The sequence below is a fragment of the Notechis scutatus genome, chromosome 5 (genome assembly GCF_049901735.1).
Source record: "Notechis scutatus isolate UNSWTSFEM ecotype Mainland chromosome 5, rNotScu1.2, whole genome shotgun sequence".
NCBI classification, from domain to species: Eukaryota; Metazoa; Chordata; class Lepidosauria; order Squamata; family Elapidae; genus Notechis; species Notechis scutatus.
The window spans coordinates 63,154,188-63,177,660 of record NC_142013.1 but is presented as its reverse complement, the minus strand read 5'-3'; the positions used below and the strand labels follow the sequence as shown (position 1 = coordinate 63,177,660).

General features: G+C 40.0%; 1 protein-coding gene across 7 annotated transcripts in view; it reads right to left on the bottom strand.

The window, feature by feature from the left end:
* Positions 1–23,473, bottom strand: part of DMD (dystrophin) — a 1,185,061-nt gene that overhangs the window by 725,587 nt on the left and 436,001 nt on the right. For all 7 annotated transcript variants that reach the window (XM_087966867.1, XM_087966866.1, XM_087966869.1 and 4 more), the window contains exons 29-36: positions 19,932–20,093; positions 17,131–17,241; positions 15,678–15,851; positions 15,396–15,551; positions 12,678–12,848; positions 10,514–10,693; positions 7,291–7,419; positions 4,463–4,633 (exon numbers count right to left, since the gene is read on the bottom strand). In XM_087966867.1, coding sequence (XP_087822993.1) covers positions 4,463–4,633; positions 7,291–7,419; positions 10,514–10,693; positions 12,678–12,848; positions 15,396–15,551; positions 15,678–15,851; positions 17,131–17,241; positions 19,932–20,093 — 1,254 coding nt within the window. The remainder of the gene's footprint in view (positions 1–4,462; positions 4,634–7,290; positions 7,420–10,513; positions 10,694–12,677; positions 12,849–15,395; positions 15,552–15,677; positions 15,852–17,130; positions 17,242–19,931; positions 20,094–23,473) is intronic.

Genomic DNA, 23,473 nt, shown 5'->3' with positions numbered 1-23,473 from the left:
GAAGGGGAGGAATTTAAATCGTTCAAAGACAGACAACTGGAGCTGTCAGCATTAAGGGGGTGTTTGTTATGGGGAGATAGAGTGATGGTACCGAAACCATTAAGGGAAAGAATTTTGGGATTACTACATGAAGGGCAGCCCGGGATAGTAAAAATGAAGGCTTTAGGAGTTACATCTGGTGGCCGGGAATAGACAAAGACATTGAAACCTGGGTCGACACATGCTCACCATGTCAGGAATACCAACCGGCCGCTCCTGCAGCACCCCCCCTCAAGTGGGAAAAGCCCTGAGCACCATGGGGTCACATACACATAGACTTTGCAGGACCCTGCCAGGGACAAACGTTCCTAATCGTGGTTGACACCTTCTCTAAATGGTTGGAGGGGTCATCATGAAATCCACAACAACCAAGGCAACGATCAGAGTCCTGCGGAAAATATTCACCACCCACGGGCTACCTGATGTGCTGGTTTTAGACAATGGCCCACAATTCACAGCACAACAATTTGAATGCTTCCTCGCCCATCTGGGGATCCGACATGCCCTATCGGCGCCAGATCATCTGGTGGCGAATGGGCAAGCAGAGAGAATGGTCTGAACGACCAAAAAACTTCTCACAAAATTAGGCCCCGGCGATTGGCAGGAAAAAATCGACAAATTGTTGCTAACCCAACACATAATGCCAAGTGCAGCAACAAACAGAAGCCCAGCAGAAATGCTCATGAACAGAAAATTAAGGTCTACCCTGGACAGAATCCATCCAAACTATACAAACGACACCCCTCTAGACTCCACAGGGAAGAGTGGAACATTCACACCAGGAGACACAGTGTATGCACGCAACTGCACAGGAGGGGAAGCCTGGGTCCTGGCAAAAATAGTCAAAAGTACTGGATCCAGGTCATACAGACTGGAGGTAGAAGGGGGAAAAACATGGAACAGCCACATAGACCGGGGCCACATAGTTCAACCCCCACACAAAGCCGAACAATGCAACACACATCCAACAACAATAAAACCCTGGGAATTAGAAACCCCACGGAAAAACACATTAGCAAGAACAACCCCAAACAGGACAGAGGAGGACTTAGCTGTGGGAGGAGGAGTCCAGCGTAGTACTTCTGAGGCCTCTAGCTCAACAGAAACTGCCACGCCTCCGGAAACATTTGAGGCATTTCCAAAGGCGGAGTCTGGAGCAGCGGCAGATTTATCCGTTCAGGCTGCTGCCTCAGGAATAACTGAACGGTGCAGGCCCAGTCGCACCCACAGAAGCCCCACCTACCTGAAGGACTACGTCTGCGCGTATGCGGTTATTGGTCAGACTGAACTAAGAGGGGAGGGGTGTTAAATATGTATGACACTACATTTACATGGATCACATCATATGCAAAGTGGAGTCTGATGTCAGACTCCACTTATTGGTTTCAGACTCCACTTATTGGTTTCAGCCACTGGCGCGAATACTGGAGCCCTGTCAGTGGCTGAAGTGTTGGACAGCACTGGCTATAAAAATCTGGTGCTGGCCACGTTTGTTGCTTTTTGATTCCGGTTGTAAATAAAAGAATTCCTTGCTATGAGGAAGGTCTGCTCCTTCCTTATCCACCCAATTCAACAGTATGTAGTAATACCAGTAGAATCTCATCTGATCAGCATATACTTATAAACTTCACTTATTTTATGTTACCAAACCAAATCAGTCCAGACAATTAATCAATTTGCACAACATGTTAATAATGGGAATTTATTTGATAATTGCACAACATGTTAATAATGGGAACTTATTTGATAATTTATCAATCTCTACACAAATATGTTAAGTTTTATGTGTGTGTGTGTGCTTGTATGTGTGCAGTGAAATAATAAAAACCCTCAAAAATAGTTATCTCCATTAAATAACAGACAAGTAAAAATATATTTTCTTAGGGAGAGCCTGGAGCCCCCTCAAAGTCCATCCTGGGTGGCTGATTGGGGAGGGGGGGCTACCCGATATGGCTTTTATGCTGTAATGGTGGGTTGGAGGGAATCAAAATCTCCCATGGACCAACAGGCCTGGTGAATGAAAGCTGGCTCATCAATATTGACTGAAGATGAAGACTACATTGGTTAGAATGGCTTCAGTAAAATAGCACGTGGTGTGGTGGCAACAGAAAGCAAAGGGAAGACTACTGCACCATATATTTCCTAAGAAAATCATGTTAATGGCAGCAAAACCTAACAATGGCCCCAAATATGGGTGCTCCTTAAATGGGGCAGGGGTGCTAAGAATCTTCTGGTCCACTAGAAGCATGATAAACCCAAAACTATGAATTGGAACATGGAATCTGAGAAGCCTATATGAATCTGGGAAAACACACAACACTACCTGCCCCAGGCCAACCAGACCACAATCTGCAATGTGACGGTGGCCATGCAGGCCATACACGGCCAGCTTTAAATCCACGGAGCCGGTCTCAAGCTGGCAGAAGGCTGCCACAGCTCTGCCCCCTTGCTCACGCTGAAGAGGTGGTGAGCATGTGGGCGTCCACAGGGTTTAGTGTCAGAGTACATTCATGAACTGGAATAGAGCATGGTAACAAGGTCAGCCAATGAATAGGCATAGCAACTAAGTCAGCCAATAAGGACTGTTTGGAAACTGAAACTAGAAGTAGCCTAGGCGTGGCTCTATATTAAGCTCTGCAGCTCTGAAGCTATGTTAACCTCTGAGTCTGTCTATTGAAAATGAAACTGCTTCTCTCCTCTGCTGTGTGTCTTGCTTGCCTGCTGAACTAAAGTGAAACTGTTGTGTTTCTGAGCTCCTGAGTTGCTGTTCTGCTCTGAACCTGTAACATATCTGCTTCTGTTTGAGTTTGCTCCATGTTGGAGAAATCTACAATTGGTATTGTAAAATTTGCTTTAGTTGTTTATAAAGAAGTTAAATGAAGCCTCTGTAATCTGTGCTTATTTTTCTGGCGCTGAATTTACGCTGCAATACTCTGAACATTTAGGCTAAGTTCTGAATCCTTCTCTTTCATCCAGGATGCTGGGGCTCATGCACTCACTGCCTCCTGGGCAGCCCTGCCCCCTTGCTCATGCCCTAGGGGGCAGGGGCAAGGCGGCAAGGCAATCTCTTACTGGCTCCACGGCAGCTGTGCATGTCAGATCTAAGGTCTCAGCACAGGAACTAATGCTGTCCGTAGCCTAAATGGGCTGCTCACTTGCACATGCTGGCCTTACCGTTTGAGGGCAGGAACAAAGTCTTCAACTGAGCAAAGCCCTCACACTCACATCCAGCCCACCAGAGCTTGCCATGCCAGGGGAAGAATGAGAGATGTTGTCCCGCGGAGCCTACTGCTGCTTGAGCAGGGGGGAGGAGGAGAATAAGAGCAGTGAGGGCTTGTGCCAGCTGGCCAGCCAGGCAGGGAGTAATTCGGGTGTCCGGCTGCCCAAGTAAAGAACTGCACCAGCTCAGGGCAACTGTGAGGAGCAAGAGGGGAGAGGCAGAGAAGGAGGCAGAGAAGGAGGAGAGTACCTGGCCAGTTGGGGGAGGCTTCTTGTGCTGCGAAAGAGGCGGCTAATGATCTCCGGCTCCACTCTGCTTCTCCAACATCCGGCGCTGCCCTGTTCTGTGCGCCGGCTGCTCGGACTTGCTGGGCCTGACACAGAACAGGGTGGCGCCGGATGTTGGAGAAGCAGAGCGGAGCCGGAGATCATTAGCCGCCTCTTTTGCAGCACAAGAAGAACAGGGTGGTGCCGGACCATTGGAGAAGCGGAGCAAAGCCGGAGATTAGTAGCTGCCTCTTTCGGCGCAGAAAGCTTCCCCCAACCAGCCGGCTGGTCTCCTCCTTCTCTGCCTGTTTGTTCTGCATGGCCGAGGAGGAGGAGACCAGCTGAGAAGCACGCTGCCAGGCGGGGGCCACGCAGTGCAGGGCAATACGCCACCGCCCAGCCCTGGCTTGGGAAAGCAGTGGGCGTTCCCCAGGCGGTGGCCTTGGCCCCGCTAGCAGGGAAGCAGCTGCCCAGCTCCGTGTTGTGTGTGCAATTTTTTGGCGCGCGGCGCGGGGTCTCTTTTGGCCGGCCCCAATTTTTTTTTCAGAGGGGAATATTTTTTTTTCAGAGGCGGGCCGTATTAAAATGACCAACGGGCCGGATGTGTCCCGCGGGCCGTAGTTTGCCCACCCCTGCATTAAAGCCTTCTGAATGATAGCATAATTCCCTTATTCTAAAGATGCACAACCTTTTCTAACTAAGTTAATCTTTAAATATATAGCAAAAGATGTAACTAAGGAGGTGAACTGTACCTGGAATAGAAGTAGAAGCACCATAAATATTACACATAAGCACACATATTTAGACAAAACTCTCAGAGATGCAGCTCACTCTTATCCTTGCTAATTTTTATTTGGAAAATTGCTTTCTAGAATTATGAACTTAAAATGTTCCATTTTCAAGAATATAATTCTCTTTGCATCGGTATTTCTTTTACCTTTTCATGTTTAATTCTTTCTGATACTGTTGTAAACCGTTGGTTGAGCTCTGTCAGTTTAGGTTCTATTACTTTCCTGCAGTGACCTCCACGATTTGTCATCAAGTCAATGGCTTGGTCAAGAACAGAGTCTACCTTTGGACGCATATCATTTAGCTCAGCCTTTAAGCACTACAAAACATGAATAAAACACAGAGCTTTACATTAAATATAAAAACAGAAAAAAAAACCTGTGATAGCTACAAACAACTGTGCCATATTTCTTGTAAACAGATTTATGCATGAACCAATTAAAGCATTATGGAGAATCTCCCCTTAAAAATTAATTTAAACAGGAGAATTATTTGTAGCTATGAAGCAACATGCTTTCCAAAGCTTTCAATATAAAGATACAAAAGCTATAACAAGTGTTTTACTTTCTGCATCAACTCAGAAACTTGTACCAAGTAAGCCAATGATTTATGTTAAAATCTGTTACCAATTTATGCTAAACATGGTGGATTTAGAATAGATTTCTAGGTCAGTTATGAATAAAAGGAACCAAGATGAACTACTTATAGTAAAACCATATAAATCTATGCCCGAATAAACCCTATTAATGTATAGTATTATAAAATGAAGAGCTGTTATTAAATAAAAGGCTGACAACATAATTATATTACATATTTATAGTTCTTTAACTTCAAGAATTGCCTGCTGATAAATATTCTCTTCTAAGATCAGGGTGTCAAACTGGATTTCTTCAAGGGCTGGATCAGCATTGTAGTTCTCCTCTGCGGGCCAGTGGGAGGGGCAGGGATCGAGGGGGGGGGGAAATGAGATGGATGGCCTTCTGCAGCACTTTGCCAGCCAAACTGGGGTGCGGGGGGCACACACACCATGCCTCATTTTCAGGCTCACTGGCCTTCAGCAGCACACTGCCAGCCAAAAATAGGCCATGGGGGGGCCTCATAAGGCCTTCGTGCAGCCCAGTTTTGGCTGGCAGAGTGCTGCTGGAGGCCAGGGAGGCCAAAAATGTGCCCCAGGGGGGCCTCATGAGGCTTCTGCGTGGCCCATTTTGGCTATCAGAGGCACCATGGGCCAGTCATTTGATATTTCCAGGCCAGCCCCATGGGCCAGATTCAGCCCATGGGCCTTGAGTTTGACACCCCTGTTTTAGAGGACTTTCAAAAATATATGATGATGATTTTAGGGATATTTCCATTCTCCATGAAATAAGTTTAAATAAACTGATAATTTATTTGCTAAATTGTTAATGATTTGTACAGTATTATAATTTTGGATTTAGGAAAAACAGTTTACACTTCTTGAGATAGTTGGACATTTCCAGAATATTTGATTATGTCCACAGTTTATAGTGGCAATAATGTCAAGAGTTTTTAAAATTCTCCAGTCCTGTATATTAGAAATAGCATGGCTGCAATTACTAATACTACTATTATGGAAACATAGAAATTACTTGGAGCAAAAATCAAAGATGTGGTTGAGAACCTAATCAAAATAATAAAACCCACAGATTACTATCCTTTTCTACTACTACAAATAGGGACAAATGACATGAAAATGGACCTGAAAACAATATTGAATGATTACGACTAGCTAGACAACAAAGTTAAGGAGTTAGGTGCCCAAGTAGTTTTTCATCTGTACTGCCAATGAAAGATCAACATCCAGTAAGAAAACAAAGGATTATAGAAGTGAACCACTGGCTAAAGTGTTAGTGTTGCCAATAGAACTTTGGATTCCTGTACCATGTTCTACACTACCTCCACGAAGGGCTTTTGTCAAGGGATGGTCTGCACCTCACAAAAACTGGGAAGAATGTTTTTGGAAAACAACTGGCTCAACCTTAGAAGGGCTTTGAACTAAAATTGGGGTGTGTATGTGACCAATCTTTAAGATCTCCAGGACCTAATTTCAAGCAAAAACTCCTTGAAAACAAGTCAAATAAGGAGGGGTGGGAAGGAAGACAAACTCAAACACCTAATAGGAGACATAGGAAGCAACCCAAGTCAGACATAAAGACCTCAAATGCCTATATGCAAATGTAGAAAGTTTGGAGAACAAACAAGATGAACTTGAATTATTAATACATGAATATGTATATGATATATATATGATATGATATAGTTGGAATTACAGAAACTTGGTTGGATGAAACACATGACTGGAACATACTCATAGAAGGATACAAACTGTTCCAAAAAAACAGACCCCATAAAAGAGGAGGTGAAGTTGCACTATATGTAAAAGACTACTATATTGCTACTTAACAGTACCGTATTTGCCGGCGTATAAGACGACCCGGCGTATAAGACGACCCCCCACCACCACCAGAAACGCCCTCCAGAAATCCCCGGGGCTGCAGCGGCAGGGCGGAGTGCCAGGGGCCGTGGGAAGAGCAGGAAGGCTGCAGCCTCGGGCAGAGCGAGGTGAGCGGGATGAAGCGGAAGCGACGCAGGGGATCCGGGAAGCCAGAGGCGCCTTCGCTGCGTCCAACAAGCATCCGAAAGCCGGCAGTGGATATACCGGCGTATAAGACGACCCCCCCACTTGGAGGCATGTTTTTCGGGGCAAAAAAGTCGTCTTATACGCCGGCAAATACGGTACATATTTGCTCACCAGATCTCATGTTCTGAAATGGTCTTTGCTTTCCAAGACTTTTAAAAGGTATGATAAAATATTATTTTGAAGAGAAAAATAATGTACTCTAAGTTCAAAAGTTTACTTGAAAACCCACAGGGCAAATCTGGGATACAATTATGATCAAGTGCAAAGTATCAACTAGCCTTTTTAAAAAGTAATTTTCAGAGGTTTGCATTTGTTACCTTAAGAATGTTGTTTCTCTGCTGGGGGCTTTGGGTTTCAGATTCATCTAAGAGTATTTCTGTTTGATACATCCATGTGGTGATATTAACAACATTCTGATCAAATGTTTCCATATGTTTTTGATATGCCTAGAAGTAGATAAAGAGAAATCAGCACGTTACTAAACAGTTCAGATCAAAGGGAAAAATGCATTACTACATAAATTATTACATTGTCCAAACACAAATGTCAACTCATAAAACATTTTTATGCCCATTTTATAGTTGCCAACAGAGAGACAGCGGGAAGGAGTTTGAAAGAGCATTGCAGCAGCTTGGAATCGAAAGTGCATTCCATTCATATCTTTGCAAAGATTATAACTAAGTGACTGGAGTTTCTGCCATGCAAATCACTAATTGGAGAACATGATAGATGACTCTTGGCTATGGACATGTTTCGTTGGAGAATATGCATTATGATACACCCAGAGTGATGGGAGGAAAGCCAGGATCAAGGGTGACAGTGAATTACATGTCTCAGAATCGGCTACACACAGGTCATACCAACATGTTAACTCCTAATAAATCCTCTGGAGTTTTTGAAGCTTGGCTCAAAGCTCATGATTTAATAAGGACCACTGCCAGAATTCTGACAGCTAGCCGATTCTCTTAATTAACATTACCGGGGTACCTGGGTCCCAGCCTCTTCCATCACTCCCCGACATCTAGAGTGCATGGAGAGAAAGTCAGTCATGGCAGAGGGAAGACTATCAGAAGAGAGCTTCCTCCAGGCGACCCAAGCAGAAACTCCAGCCAAAAGCAAACAGAAACCAATAGCATAATTACAGAAGGAGGACAGCCTCCCTTGAATTCCGAAGAGGAGAAACCTGCTCCATTGGAGGGGAGAAAACCAGATAAGACCCTGATAGAATCCCTGGGGAGATCCATACAGCAGCTGAAGGAGGAATTTGAACAGGCCACCATTCGAGATGACAGCCCATCCTGCTGCCCAAAACAGGGGAACTTTTACAGAGCCCTTTGAAGTGAGGAGAAGCAGGGAAGACCACAGCCCTCCCTGTCTACCCACTAGAAGAAAAAAAGAGCCTGTAGTGGCAGACAGTGCCTCCCTCACATAGCAAGCAGCCCCCTCCTCCTGTGCAAACTAGAGCTGGTGAGGCAGATCAGCCACCTCAAGGCTTACAGAGGGCGATGGGGAGAGGGAGGAGCAGAGCTCAACGAACCGCCCCGGTCCAGGGGGAAATTTGATAGAGACCCAGACCTTTATTCCTTGACTCAGCTTTATTCCTTGACTCAGTTGAGATCCACCTGGAACCCTCCCCTAAAACCATGGTGAATGCCATGTCTGAGGGGCTAGAGGGAGAAGCAAGAGAATGGTTAGCAACCCTCCACAAGAGAAGCCCCCCTCAACTACATGACATAGATGGCTTCCTACTAGAAGGCCAGATTTGAAGTGGCACAGGAGACACCTCCAATGGAATCAAGTGGAAGGGCCTTATCAAAGGCATCTTGGGTAAAGAGTAGAAACGTCCAAGGCGATCACCTTGTAGCAAGGTTCCATGCAGAAAATCCAACCAAGCCTGGGGGGAGGGGGAGGGGTTTGCAACTCTAAGTTCTATACGTGCACTCAATTTGTTTTTTTGTGTGTTGTACATGTCACCTTCAAGAAATGAGGAGAGCCGAATGTCAACTCATAAAACATTTTTATGCCAATTTTATAGTTGCCAACAGAAAGTGGGGGAGGAGTTTGAAAGAGCAGTGCAGCAGTTTGGAATCAAAAGTGCATTCCATTCATATCTTACAAAGATTATAACTAATTATAACTATTATAACTTCTGCCACGCAAATCTCTAATTGGAGAACATGATAGATGACTCTTGGCTATGGACATCTTTCATTGGAGAATATGAATTTATGATACACCCAGAGGGGTGGGGGAAAACCAGGGTCAAGGGTGACAGTGAATTGGGTGTCTCAGAATCGGCTATACACAGGTCATACTGACATGTTAACTCCTAATAAATCCTCTGGAGTTTTTGAAGCTTGGCTCAAAGCTCATGATTTAATTAGGGCCACTGCCAGAATCCTGATAACAAAAACTATAAAACTAGTTCTATGAAACTACTTTACAACCGCAAAAAATAAGATCTAAATACTGGTAAAATCAGGAAAAAAAATTAAAACTTACAACAGGGTCTAATTTTTTACAACAGGGGTGTCAAACCCAAGGCCCTTGGGTGCTTAAATGCAGCCCAAAGCAGGTTGAAAAATGGCTGAAAATGGGCCGAAAAACCAGGCCAAAACCAGGCCCAAAACGGGCCAAAAAATGGGCCAAAAACAAACCACATGGCCCATTTTTGGCCAGCAGAGTGCTTCAGGAGGCCATGGAGGGCAAAAATGAGTTGCACGGGGGCCGTGTGTGGTGCCCCCATGCCCCATTTTGCCAGCATGATGCAGCAGGAGGCATCCATCCCACCTCCCCACTTCCCCCTCGTGCTCACCTCATGCCCCCCTTCGTGCCCCCCTCGTGCCCACAGAGGAGAACTACAATGCTGATCCAGCCCTCAAAGAAGTCCAGTTTGACACCCCTGATCTATTGTAATGATGTAGACATTGAGATACAAAGTGACCTAATAGCCACAAATCAATAGCCACTTTTATAAATTATATATTTGGTGGTATGCTACCAGTTCGGCCCGGTTCAGGTGAACCAGTAGTAAAAAAAAAACCTACCAGTTCTGCTGAACCGGTATTTTTTTTCCTCCCAATGATCAGCTGTTCCGATGATCAGCTGTGCCGGGATCCCCCTCTCTGTCTTACTGCTTCGCCCAGGAGGCTTCCCTGAGGCCCAGGAAGCAGAGGGGTGCTGCATAAAAAAAGCCACGCCCACCCAGTCACATGGTCATGCCCACCTACCCACTCCCACCTAGCCATGCCCACAGAACTGGTAGTAAAATATTTGCACATAATTTCTAATATTATTTTTCTGAAATTAATAAAGAAAAAATGTGCAGCAATTTTTAGAATATAGAGGTTGTTTTTTTAAAAAAATTATCTCTGAGTTACAAACATAAAACTGATATCTTTCACTGTGATTTTAAAGACAAGTCATAAAATAACATCACAAAGACTTAAATCACTTGGGAACTCTGTCTAAAAAACTAAAAAAGTGATGTTCTATCTCTGTGATCATGAAAGTGGAAAAGTGCTAATTGGTAACTCTTACCAGCAGCAAATTAAACCATTCCTCAGCTCGTGAAGTTACTGCAATCCAGTTACTACTGAGAAGGCTGAGTTTATCATTCACCAATCTTTCTTTCCCTTTAAGCACCATCTTCAATCCCTCTCCCAAGTCAGTGATAATCTTCAGCTGATGCTGTCGTTTTTCAGTCTCTAATTGTGTTCCCTGTGGAAAACACACATGGAATGAATAACAGTAAATGTGAAGACTGAAATGACTGAAATTTGAATTATCCATAACAGTATTGCCATTCATATATTGGGATACTTTTGTGTATTAAAATAAATTGAAAGAGAAATAAATCTGCATTAATACTGAATGTAGTACCCTAAAGCAGGGGTCCCCAACCGCCGGGCCGCGGACCGGTACCGGGCCGCGGAACAAGCCTTACCGGGCCGCTGGTTGCTGGGCGCCGCCATCTTTTTTGGTAAAAAAGCAATTTTTCGTCAAAAAGATGGCGGCGCCAGCGCTTGGTGAGCTTTTCCGGGTAGAAAGCCATTTCTACCCGAAAAAGCTCACCAGAGCGCTGGCGCCGCTCATTTTTTGACGAAAAATCACTTCGTGACGTCACGGAAGTGATTTTCGTCAAAAAAGATGGCGGCGCCCAGCTGACGCCGGAACCGGGCCGCGGCGCCCAGCTGACGCCGGAACCGGGCCGCGGCGTCGAAAAGGTTGGGGATCCCTGCCCTAAAGCACTACATCTAATCAAGCAGCTGATAATTGATAAATATGTTAATAATTTGTTGATCATGCCTTCACAAAATGGCTGTTGTACAGGAACAGCCTTTTTCCTCTCTTGCCAAAGATCTGCTGTTTTTGCTGACAAAGCTGCTTGTCTGGCAATGCTGCTGCCTGGACCTGAATGGGAGCAGTTAGGAATGACCCAAGATTATTTTTGGATAAACTCTCTTCTTGGGATCTAGCACCCTTTTCCTGCTTTCAGGGGTCGCCAACCTTTTGGACCTCAGGGACCACCAAACTCATAATTTTAGATCCCAGAGACCACTAACTGGTTCTGTGGGTATGGCCTAATTTGTGGGTGTGGCGTGGTGGTCATGTGACTGGCTGGGCATGGCTTGTATGTAAATATTATAAATATTTATATAAATATTGAATTTTTTATTAAAAAAGAGCAACTTTTTCCCAAAATCAGGCAAAGCAGGCAGATTGAGTTGCTCATAGAATCACAGATTCATTCAGAGATCTATCTGCCATTGGCTAGCTCAGTCTCATAAAATTTGCTTGCAAGCAAACTCATAAAATTGTGTTTCTGCGCAGCCTTGTGTTTCTGCGCAGCCTGGATTAATTGCTTTGTGGGGGTGCTCTGGGGGTGAGATTTCTCTGCGGCCCACCAAAATTTTCTCATGGCCCACCAGTGGGCCGCGGCCCACCGGTTGGTGACCGCTGGTCCATAGCATGCCCCCTGTAGCAACCTGACCACAATCCCTATAGGTTTGCCCACAGCCTTCACATTTCCAATGTATTTTACTGCACCCACTTGCACAATCTCCATGTTACCAACACACCCACTTATGCACCTTGTTTTGGACCTCTGCTTTTTGTCACTTAACAACCCACACCATCCTGCGGCTACAACAATAACTGGGACTGCCAGATTACCATTAATAGGTAATCATTGACTTGACCACTGCATTTGCAGTTCCTATCCCAATAGGACTATCTGTTATGGGGAAAACTGCATATTGCAGCTGTATTTATACAGGAAAGCTTTTAAAAGATGAAAATGTATGATTTAAAACAAATAAAATCCAAATGTTGTATCATAGCCTTAATTTAAAATAAACAAAAATGAAAATAAGGACATAATTGAATAACAGTTTCAAAAAGTATGCTCAATTATTTTTCCTATGAAATTCTTTTGTTTGCCTAGAGCAGTACTTCACTAAATAATATGACACCTGAAACCTATCACGATATACAGTTTAAAGTTTTGTGTTCTTTTTTTGTTTGTTTGCTTCAATACACCACATGAAATGTTAAAATCTTGTGATAGTAGAAGACAAAAGCCTAAGTATTTATCCATCAAATAATATGCAGTTTGTAATGCTGAAGGAAAAAGGTTTTGAGAAAGGATGATGATTGCAGGGGAAAAAATATGTGAGTTTAAAGGTAAGACAAAAATGTTTACCTTGCTCCAGGCAAGTTCAGCATCTAAATTGATAGGCACTCCTTCTACTGCTGATCTCTTTGTCAGTTCTGAATCTATCATTGCCAGCCATTCTGTCAGAGCATTCATTTCCTTTCTGAGTTTCCGAGATAATTTCAAACATTTCTCTAGTTCTTGCTTTTTCTCTGTTACCTGTGTTAAAAAGGAGGAAAATTTAAAAATCCAATCCACAAATGCCTACCACCCAAACTGCTACTATTACTCAAATCTACATGCTTGGTTATAATTTTCCCCCCATTTCCATTTAACCACCAACTAGCTACAATTGTTTGAGAACTGTGCCTCTTAATATATTTGTTTTGTTAATTAAGAACTCTATATTTTATTTTTTGGGATCTGTATAGTACATAAAACATAGAGGGACACATTCTTTCTCTCTCTCTAGTGTTACTATTTTACTATTATCATTAGTAAAATTATTTATTGTTTGCTGCTGTCAATATATGAACAATTTCTTGCCTATGGTTTAGTCTGCCTGTTCAGTATAATGATGTACAAGTGTATTTTTATTATTTGAAATGCAATTTATATAAAAGTGTTGTGGCTCTGAGGTTTGAGCCTGCATTGTTAGAGGACGAAGACTCGGACAATGGGGAAGAGGAGGATTTGGAAATGCCTTCCTCCCCAGGACCTTCCTATTTGGCAATGCCTTCCTCCCTGATTGTGCCTCAGGTGTCGGCAGATAACCGAGAGGGAAAACCTGAGGCTAATCAGGAAAAGGAGGAGGGCGTATTGGAGTCTCTGACAGAGAATCAAGCAGAGAAATGCTGGCTTGATGCGAGGCAGTGTCACAGGCAAAAGTGTGAACTGCAACGCAGGAAGAAGGGACGAATCAGAAACTGAGCTGAGGGACTGACACACCCCACAGGGAATAAAAGTGGGTGTGTTCGCTCTGAGAGTTTCGTACGGGACAACGTGTGATTTATTCAGAGGAGCTCCAGCGTATTCTGTGTTGTGACAGCTTGTGTGATTTATATTCTTGTTATCTTGTAGGACTTGGCAGACAGTGTGTGTGAGACTGCCAAGAACTTTATCGGCTCAAGGAATTAACTCTATAATTACTGGATTTGCTTGCTTGTTTGTATTCAGTTGGAGTTGGGACTCCTCATCTCCTTTGTAAAGGTGAGACATAACATAAAAGCTTTTACTATATTTTACACAGCGAAATCTATTGCTCTTTTCCATAAGTAAATATTGATTATACAAAAAATAGTTCCCAATTTATCATTTTTCAGCAGATAAACTAATAACAAAATGATTGTGATTCTTATGATATAAGTTTATGTTAGGAAGATTACTTACTTTTAAAAATTACATCATTTGGACAATCAGTTCATGTAAATAATAATGCAGATAGATGTTTGAGTTTACATACTCTTATCCTTCTATTGTTAAATTTTGTGTGTGTGTGTGTGTATGTGTGTTCAAGTAAGTACTGACTCCTGGCAACTGCCTAAACTAATATCTGCAGTTTTGTTGGCAAGATTTAAGAAATGGTTTGCCATTTTCTTCTTCCTAGGGCTTAAAGAGAGTGATTGGCCCAAAGTCACTCTGCTATCTTTGTGCCTAAGCAGGATGAGAACTCATCCAGTTTCTAGCCTAGTACTTTAACCATTATACCAAATTGGTTCTCAAGCTCATTTTAAATGTAGCTAAATACGGGCTAAAGCCATTGTGTTGATTTCATTGTAATTTCAGTATTATATAAAAAATAGAAAATACTGCCATCTTAAGGCCTTTATTTTTATATAGTTGCTCTATTTACCATATTCTGTTGTTTTCATTCAGAAGTTTAATCTATGATCTATCTAGATCTATGTACTATTACAATTATAGGTTCATGTGCCCCATGATTTTTAATGTAGGTTCAGCTTGGATAAAGATTAACATCATGTTGATAGCTAAATATTATTTTCCACTAGGAATTAAGCAATTTTTCTGACTAATTTTGGGGGAAATGTTAAAAATATCTACATTAGTAAGCATCTACAACTTCACCATTATCTTATCTCAGATTACATTAAAACCATTAACCATTATTTTAATATTTTTTTGTGTTTCTAAGTATAGCAAGTCTTCAGATTAAGAATAAATTCTGTTCCAGATCTCTCCTTAAACTGAATTTGTATGTAAACAAAAGAAGTTATTTATAAAATATAAATAAGAAACACCTAACCATTATAACTGTTATAAATTCACTATAAGTACTAATACTATACTATAATATAACTCATATTATGTAAAAGTAATACCTCAAAATAAATGCAGTTGTATTGCATTATAGTAATTTGTCTAAAAGATGGTGGAGAATTATTCTACATATGTATCTACATATACAGAAAATAAAACATAGCATGCATATAGATTCATAAAAATAATTGTGAAAAACTGATATTGTTTGATGAATGCTTGTATAAGCATCAAGGGCAAGAATATATGTGAACATGGTACATTTGGCCAATCCTTACATTAACAAAAATTGTTCATACTTAACATAAATACAGTATGTATGAATAAGAGATCAGGGAGAAATAAAATATGCAATAATTTGTTTCTTCAAGGGCATGGATTACATTTATACTGTATACATTAGTTTTACCACTTTAAATATTCGGCAATGCAAGTTATGTATTTTCTAATAGAAAAATAAACAAATATTTATGATATGATAAAGCATACCTTGGCACCCAAATAATTATACTGTAATTTCAAAGCTGTCAGCCTTTCATCTAGTTCTTTGGGATTTTCAGTTTGCTGCTTCTGTACAATCTGACGCCCAGTTTTTATTACTGTTTCCACTTCAGATTTCACTTCACTAAGAGTTTTATATAATTTCTAGTGAACACAAGAAAAGAGGAACTGTATTTTTATTTAAATAAAATGTAACTGATGCTTGCAATTTGCCTGAAGGATAATAAAATGCATGACATTGTGAGATATAACTTCCTTTGAAATACTCACCATACAATTATCCAGCTGTGACTGCATTGCTTCCTGCTCAACACTTCTCCATTCCAACTTTGGCACTTGCAATTTTACTTCATCTAAAATTCTTTTACTTTCTTGTAATCGCTGCTCAAAATTGGCTGGCTTTTGGAACAAGCGAAATTTCATAAAGACATCTTGTAATTTTTTCTGAAAAAAATATCAGAAAGGAAAGATATGAGCACAAAGCTTTAACTTCAATAATAAATCCAATTCAACAGACTTATAACTCTCCTTAGACCCTTAAAGTAGGGTATAATATATCTTGAATCTCTATACTTTACTATTCTTTTGTAAGTACAGTATATAAAAATTGGACCAAAACATATTTTAAAGAAATAAAATTACTGATAGCCAAAATCAATAGACAATCTACATAGAAATGACTGAAAACAACTGTTTAAGTTCTCCTCCTATGGATTAATTTGTATTAACTTTTTCCCCCAAAATTTGATGCAATATATCACTTTATACAAATAATAAATAATGAACTCATATTTAGAATTCATTATCTTCATAGAAATAGCAGTTAATTGTATGCATTCAGTTTAGAAAATATGTTAATTCATGGATTTCTTTAAGAAATATTATTCCTCAAATACATTCAGTCAGCCTCTGGTGGTTGGTGTAAAATATGTGAATATGAAAGAAAAAGAGTTATCTACCCAAAAAATGTAATTTTAAAGCAAAATTCTACCAACAACTATTATATAAATGATCTTTCTGGAAAAGAAAGAGACATATATGTTAACCTTTCCATAAAGTATTTCAACAGAGTTTGGAAATCCTGCATGATAAACTATATCATATTTTTCATTTTATGCTGCTGCCCACCATGAGCTGTTAACTCCATATCTAAAAAAAATTCCTCATTTGATCAGCTTAATTAACATATCATAATTTTGGATTCAACTTATTTTATTACTTTAAGGGTGGCCAAGTTTTGTCATGTAATAAATAGAATGTGCAGTAGCTAATTAACATGCTAAGTTAATTAATATTAATTTTATAAATCCATGTGCTACAAAGCACATTTTTGAATCAGGTCTAAAGCTTTGCACAATGTTAGTTCCTTTTCAGGTCATGGCATGTTGAATGAATGAATGAATGAATTCTTTATTGGCCACGTGTGATTACATACACAAGGAATTTGTCTTGGTGCATATGCTCTCAGTGTGCATAAAAAGAAAACATATATTGATTAAGAATCATAAGGTACAACACTTAATATTGTCATACGGTACAAATAGGCAATCAAATCATACTAGGAAACAGTCAGTATAAATTGTAAGGATACAAGCAACAAGTTACAGTCATATAGTCACAAGTCAGAGGGGATGGGAGGTGGATTAACACATAATTAAATTTATTTTGAATATTTGAAGCTAGATTTGAAATTAATCTGCAAAAGCAAATTAAGTTCACAAACCTGTGCAGTATCAATTTGAGAGAATATCCTTTTGGCAGATTCTTTACCCTGGTTACATTTCTTCATTTCATCCAAGCTAATCTCATGGCTTGTTAAGTCTGATTGAATTTTCTGGGTGGTGGTGGTGGAGAGAAAACATGTTTGAATCAAATTATATTATTTTTTACAAGATTAATATATCTGAATTTACACAAAGACATTGGAATAAATACATTTAAATTATTAAAGTTGAATTCCAATAGCATCAGTACACTAATAGATTGTACATTGTTGATAGAATAGATTTATATTCATTTGTATACTTCAAAACATTGCTCTGGAAGTTGGCTGATGCTCTAGATCAAATCTGATATGTATTTTCACAGATGGCTCAAAAACAGAAATAGACATTGTAGAAGTGGAGATTTGTATAATATGGATGGAACTGTATGATAAGAGTCACTCCAAAACCTAGACTTGCCCCATACAGAGAGATGAGTGGTATATAAATTTAATAATAAAAATAATAAATAAATAATGATAAATTTGAGGTGTGTGTTCAAAATGTAATTGTGTTCCAATATTAACTTTTTGTAACCTATTTAGAGTTACATTATTTGTATTGGGTAACTATATAAAAGCTATCAATACATAATTAAGTACTACAGCATGAACAGAATTAAAATACATACATACTAGAGCTACAAAACTAATAGTATTATTTGTAATAATCCTTTCAAAGTATTAAGAAAAAGATAATTCAAGTTCAGTTTCTCTGATATATGAAATTTCCAGTTTTCCATTGTTTTATTATGGTACTTCATAAAATGGAAACCATATTTAACATTAAAATATTAAAGGATGATTTGTCTGAGTTCTATATAATTTATTAGTTGGATGAGATGTCAAAAAGTAAATCCAATAGTAACATTAATGGTAAGATAATGATAAGACTGAGTGGCTTTTGGTTCATGAGCTTCAGGATCAGGGTCTTTAATATCTTTAGTTCTGGATGGGTTGAACTGCTTCAGACATACCCACTGCATAACTTGGGAATTCTGGACTCTCAACTGCTGCTTGAAAAGCAGGTGGCAAGTGTGGTTAGGAGAGCCTTTGTGGAATTTTGTACTGAGCCATTTGTGCCTTTCCTGAATCATGAGTCACTGTACTCACTCAGCATTGGTCATCTTATGTCTGGACTTTACAATGGACTCTATGTGGGGCTACCCTTGAAGAATATTTGGAAGCTACAGCTAGGAAGAATGAAACTGTGCAGATAGTTCTTGGGTCTCTAAGGTGACTCATGTTGCATTGTGCTGCATTGGTTGCCAGTTTGCTTCCTGGTCCAATTCAAGGTATTGGTTATTACCTTTAAAGTCCTTTGTGGCATGGGTCCAGATTACCTGAGGAACATCTCACTCCAATGGGATTGGCCCACCCCACCTGTGCATGCTGTAGACCCCAGCAGTAAAGGAATTCCAGTTGGCCTTAGAGTCACCTCTTGGTGAAATGTGAGGCATACAAATTTAATAAATAAATAAATCATAAATAAATAAAATAGACAAGAAACAGAATAGAAAATAATTTTACTGTGACTATGGACATTGACATTACTCGGGCTCATCAATTTCACAAAATGACTGAATATTGGAAACATGCTCCTAAGAACAGTATGACCTGAAATAATACTCTTGTTGATTGGGTGGCTATACAAATATGATAAATTAATAAATAAAAATAAAATAATCTGAAATGGTTACAAAACCAACTAATTATACTTACCACAACAATACCAAGTGATTATTTCTGTATAGGACATTTGCATACAAGATATTGATTTTGGTTTTATATAAATAAATTTTAGCCAGATTATATATAATGGATTTCTTTTTTTATTCTTTTAATGGTCCTTCCATTTAACATCTACATAAAGATACTGGAAAAGATCACCTGTATGTATGTATGTATGTATGTATGTATGTATGTATGTATGTATATGTTTGTGTGTGTGTGTGTGTGTGTGTGTGTGTGTGTTCCGCATTCAATCATGTTTGATTCTTGGAGACTGTCAGGACAAGTTCCTGAAGTTTTCTTGGCCAGGTTCTGGGCCAAACCACTTCTGAAAAACCTGGCCAAGAAAACTTCAGGGACTTGTCCTAGCAGTCTCCAAGAATCAAACATGATTGAATGGGAACACACACACACACACACAGAGTACATACACTGCCTCTTTCTAGAGCCGAGAAAAAATGACTAGTCACTGAGTTGGCTTTGAGTATAAGGCAGGATTAGAATTCATGGTCTCATGGTTTCTATTCTGATGCCTTAACTACAACATAAAATTGGCTTTCATCTATCTATAACACTCTGCTCTTTTATATAAGACAATATGCATAAAATTGTACAAATAATTAAATGCAATATCTGTATGTAATTCAATAAGTATTCACTTGGGGGGGGTGTAAATATAAATTAATGAAAATAGTAATCATGATGAGTAACTTATGGCATGATAAAATTAGCACTTCAAAAAACTATTATTACTTTAATTTTACAATATAAACATTTGGTGTGATAAAATAATATTACATTAGCATCAGGAAAGATAAAATAAACATAAAATATAATTTTACTTGAAAATATATGTGATCCTTTTGATTTTATGCGGTTTCTCTTTCATTTGCCGGCTAGCAATTTTGAAAGAGTTAGATCAATGATAATTCTAGAATCATTGTAAGTTTAGAACAATCTAATAAAATAAATTCTTACTGACTCCTTGAAACATAGAACTATTTAATGCAATTACATGTTATATGGCTCACCTGTGCTTCTTGAGGTACATGTGCTGCATCAATTCGATCTATAATATATCCTGTTAATTGTCGATCAATGAAGGCCAGAGACTCTTGAATTAATTGAAGGGTTTTGTCAATCTCCTGAGCAGAGTGGATACTTTGTTCAAGAAACTTCTGACTTCTCACAGCCTAGAAAATAATACAAAGAATTACACATCAGTATTTTCAAAGTATCGTTTACAATATAGCTTGCAGTACAAACTAGAATTTCCAATTAATATATGACTACCTTTTTGTAAGATAAATTTCTTTGCTTCTTGCTAGCCATTTTATTTTTTAAAGAAATAACTGAGAAACAGCCAAAGTATAAAAAAAGAGGGATATTGAAGATTTTGATGATGAATAGAATATTTCAAATTGAAGTTCAATATTCTGCTTAGATAGTTTTTATTCTGAGGCCAAAGATATACCTGAACTTGTTATTTATCCCAAGAGATTTCCTTTGGGCAGAAGAGAATTACAGTCACCATAATCCATTTTAAGATAATCCACTGTAATGAGTGACAGGGATAAACATGTTGTTTATAAAGTAACTGGAACATAAGATATAAATAGTTTCTTAGAGCATGGATTAATCATAGGAATGGTTAGTTCCTTATTGTTTGTTTTTCATTGCATGGTTCACTACTAAGCCTACCTATAAACATTCTTAACAAAGTAGCATTCAACTTAAAATTACAAAAACTAAAGCATGCAGTAATCAGACTAACTTTAATATCACTAAAGCAAGTCTAGTTATATCACCTTAAATGTATCCCAAAATGTAAATCTAATGAATATGTTCTCTAGTTTCCAAAGGACACTTTTTGCAAGTTGTTCAATTATTTCTACTTTAAAATTTAAGATTAGACTAGCAGATGTTTGCTTATTTTTCAGGTTTGGTTTTGTATATGCAGATACAGAATGTATACACACACACATACATGCTGTATATTCATTAATTATACAGTGTGCATTATTTTATAAAATGTTTATTTATTTTAGATGCTACCCCCCTCATCTATGGGCAGTTTACAGACAGTAATAAAGATTAATTGCAAACAATTAACATTTTTAAAGCTATGCATAAAGCTAAAAGCAAGGAGATTAATGGCACAGGGATGAGGTCTTACCCTGTCAATTATCTCCAGTGGTTAGTGTTTTCTTTATAGGAAAATCAAATGCTATTGAAAGTTTAAATTGTTAATCTCATATTTTCAAAATTTTGTAAAATAAAGGAATGGTTATGAGCTATAAATAACCAGTGAAATGACAAACAATTTTAAAACATTTTTAAATAGGAAAGCAAACAAGCCTACATTTGTGATAATTATTATTGTCAAACCACTCACAAAATGGCTATATTGATATTGTAAACACATGGATCTTCAGTGATAATAATATGATATCACTAGGTCAGATTGGATGGATATTTTCCCTTCCCTTCAATGTACATGTTGCCACTCTTTGGAATAGTCTTTTCTCTGAAGTTCACAAAACCCTTACCCTATTCTGGAGAGGTATGAATATCTGGCTTTTTACCCAGGAATTGAACTAAGCTTTGCATTCACATAATAATGGAAACTACCTGTAAACTTCATTCACTAAGAAAACTCTATGAAAAGATTCCAATAAATTACTTAATGGAAGCTTTCAGTAGGAACTTCCTTCCTATTCCTTCTTTAGATTGATACTACACTGTCATATTTTGATTCAAACCCTGAGATAACAGTGTCTCTTAACTTTTAAGTACCCAAGAATATTAATACTTTGCATCTCGGGTTGCAACTATTGTCATGTATAAACTTGTGAGTATAAGCTGGGTATGTTTTCATTAAAACATTTCTAGTATCAATACTGGTAGTACATATTATTTGTAAATCAAGTTCAATGGAATGATACTTAACTGTACTGTATGGTTATAGAATAGGGCCATTTTTTTTCTCTATAGGTGTCAGGGATGCCCCTGCACAATCCCTAGGAAAGAAAAACCCTTGACTCCATAGAGTTAGAGAAAAGTACTTTTACTAGGAAAGAGCTCAATGCAGCAAAAGTCAGGCAAGATCTGAAGCAAAATGCATGTGAAGAAACAAATTGAAACAAACCTCAGAGCACACACTCCAGTAGCCAGGCAACCAGAGTTCAATCCTTAGCCAGGAAGTTATTTGGGGAAAGTCTCTGGTTTAGATGCATCACTTCTCCTTCATTCATTCCGAAGCCAGGACTGTTTGCCTTGAAAATGTTAAACAACCAAGCTGGCGTCTCTGAGTCCAGGCCTCCTCATTACTTCTCAGAAATTCCATTTGCACCTCCTGCATGCTTCCCCTCCCAAATACCCAATGCTTCTCACCCCCATCATTTCCATGGTAGCTGGCAGCAAGATTGAAAGAAAGCAAAGATGCAGGCTGACATTCACCTCCCACCTTTAAAACAGAGGCATTTGCCCTAAAACAAGAAAACAAAATACCAGATATAGACTAGATACTGTGCAGAAAGCTGAAGAATTCTATAAACAACACTGCAACACTAAAGAAGACTCAGGAGAACAAGAAGAAGAAAGCGACACAACAGAAGGAAGAGATCAGAGGTGGTATTCAGCCGGTTTGCACCAGTTCTGGTCGCAAGAATTTGGTGTGGGTCGCAGAACAGGTAGTGACTTCTGGCTGGCCACGCCCCAAAACCGGTTCCCCGGTCACCCAATTGCTCATCTACCTGATGCTCGCTCACTCACGCAGCTCGCCCACCCACTGGTTGCCCCGCCCAGTCACTTCTCCCTTCCTATGTGGCACACTGGGCCTTCGTGGCTTGCCTAACGTGACTTCTCCACGTGGTGCCTGAGCCCCAACTGAGCAGCCCTGCTCTGCCTGCACTGCTCACAGTAATTCTGCATTGCGCTAGGCCCTTGCCCACCCCCCAGGGCCTTTCCATGCCTCTGCCCCACCACCCAGGACCTTTCCAGGTGGGAGGAGGCCAAGGTGGGGCACCATTTTCGGGCCAGTCCAGAGGGCGGGGGTGGGGCAGTGGTGGTGGCAGCACAGCTATGGGAAACAGCCCCAGGAGTTCCTGGCCTTCCTTTCGGGGTGCCTCCATGCCCCTCCCCACCCCAGCAGAGGGGAGAAAAACAGAAAGCCAAGGGCTTTCTCCTTCCTTTTTGGGGCTCTTCTGTGCCCCTCTCCACCCCAGCAGAGGGGAGAAAACAAACAGAATGCCAAAGGCTTTTTCCTTCCCTTTCAAGGACCTTCCACATCCCTCCCTGCCCCAGCAGAGGGGAGAAAACAAACAGAAAGCCAAAAGCTTTCTCCTTCTCTTTTGGGGCTCTCCTGCGCCTCTCCCTGCCCCAGCAGAGGGGAGAAAACAAACAGAAAGCTAAAGGTTTTCTCCTTCCCTTTCAGGGATCTTCCGCACCTCTCTCCACCCCAGCAGAGGGGAGAAAACAAACAGAAAGCCAAAGGCTTTCTCCTTCCCTTTTGGGGCACCTCTCTCCCATAGCTGCGCTGCTGCCACTGCCCCCATGCTGCTGCCCCCCCACA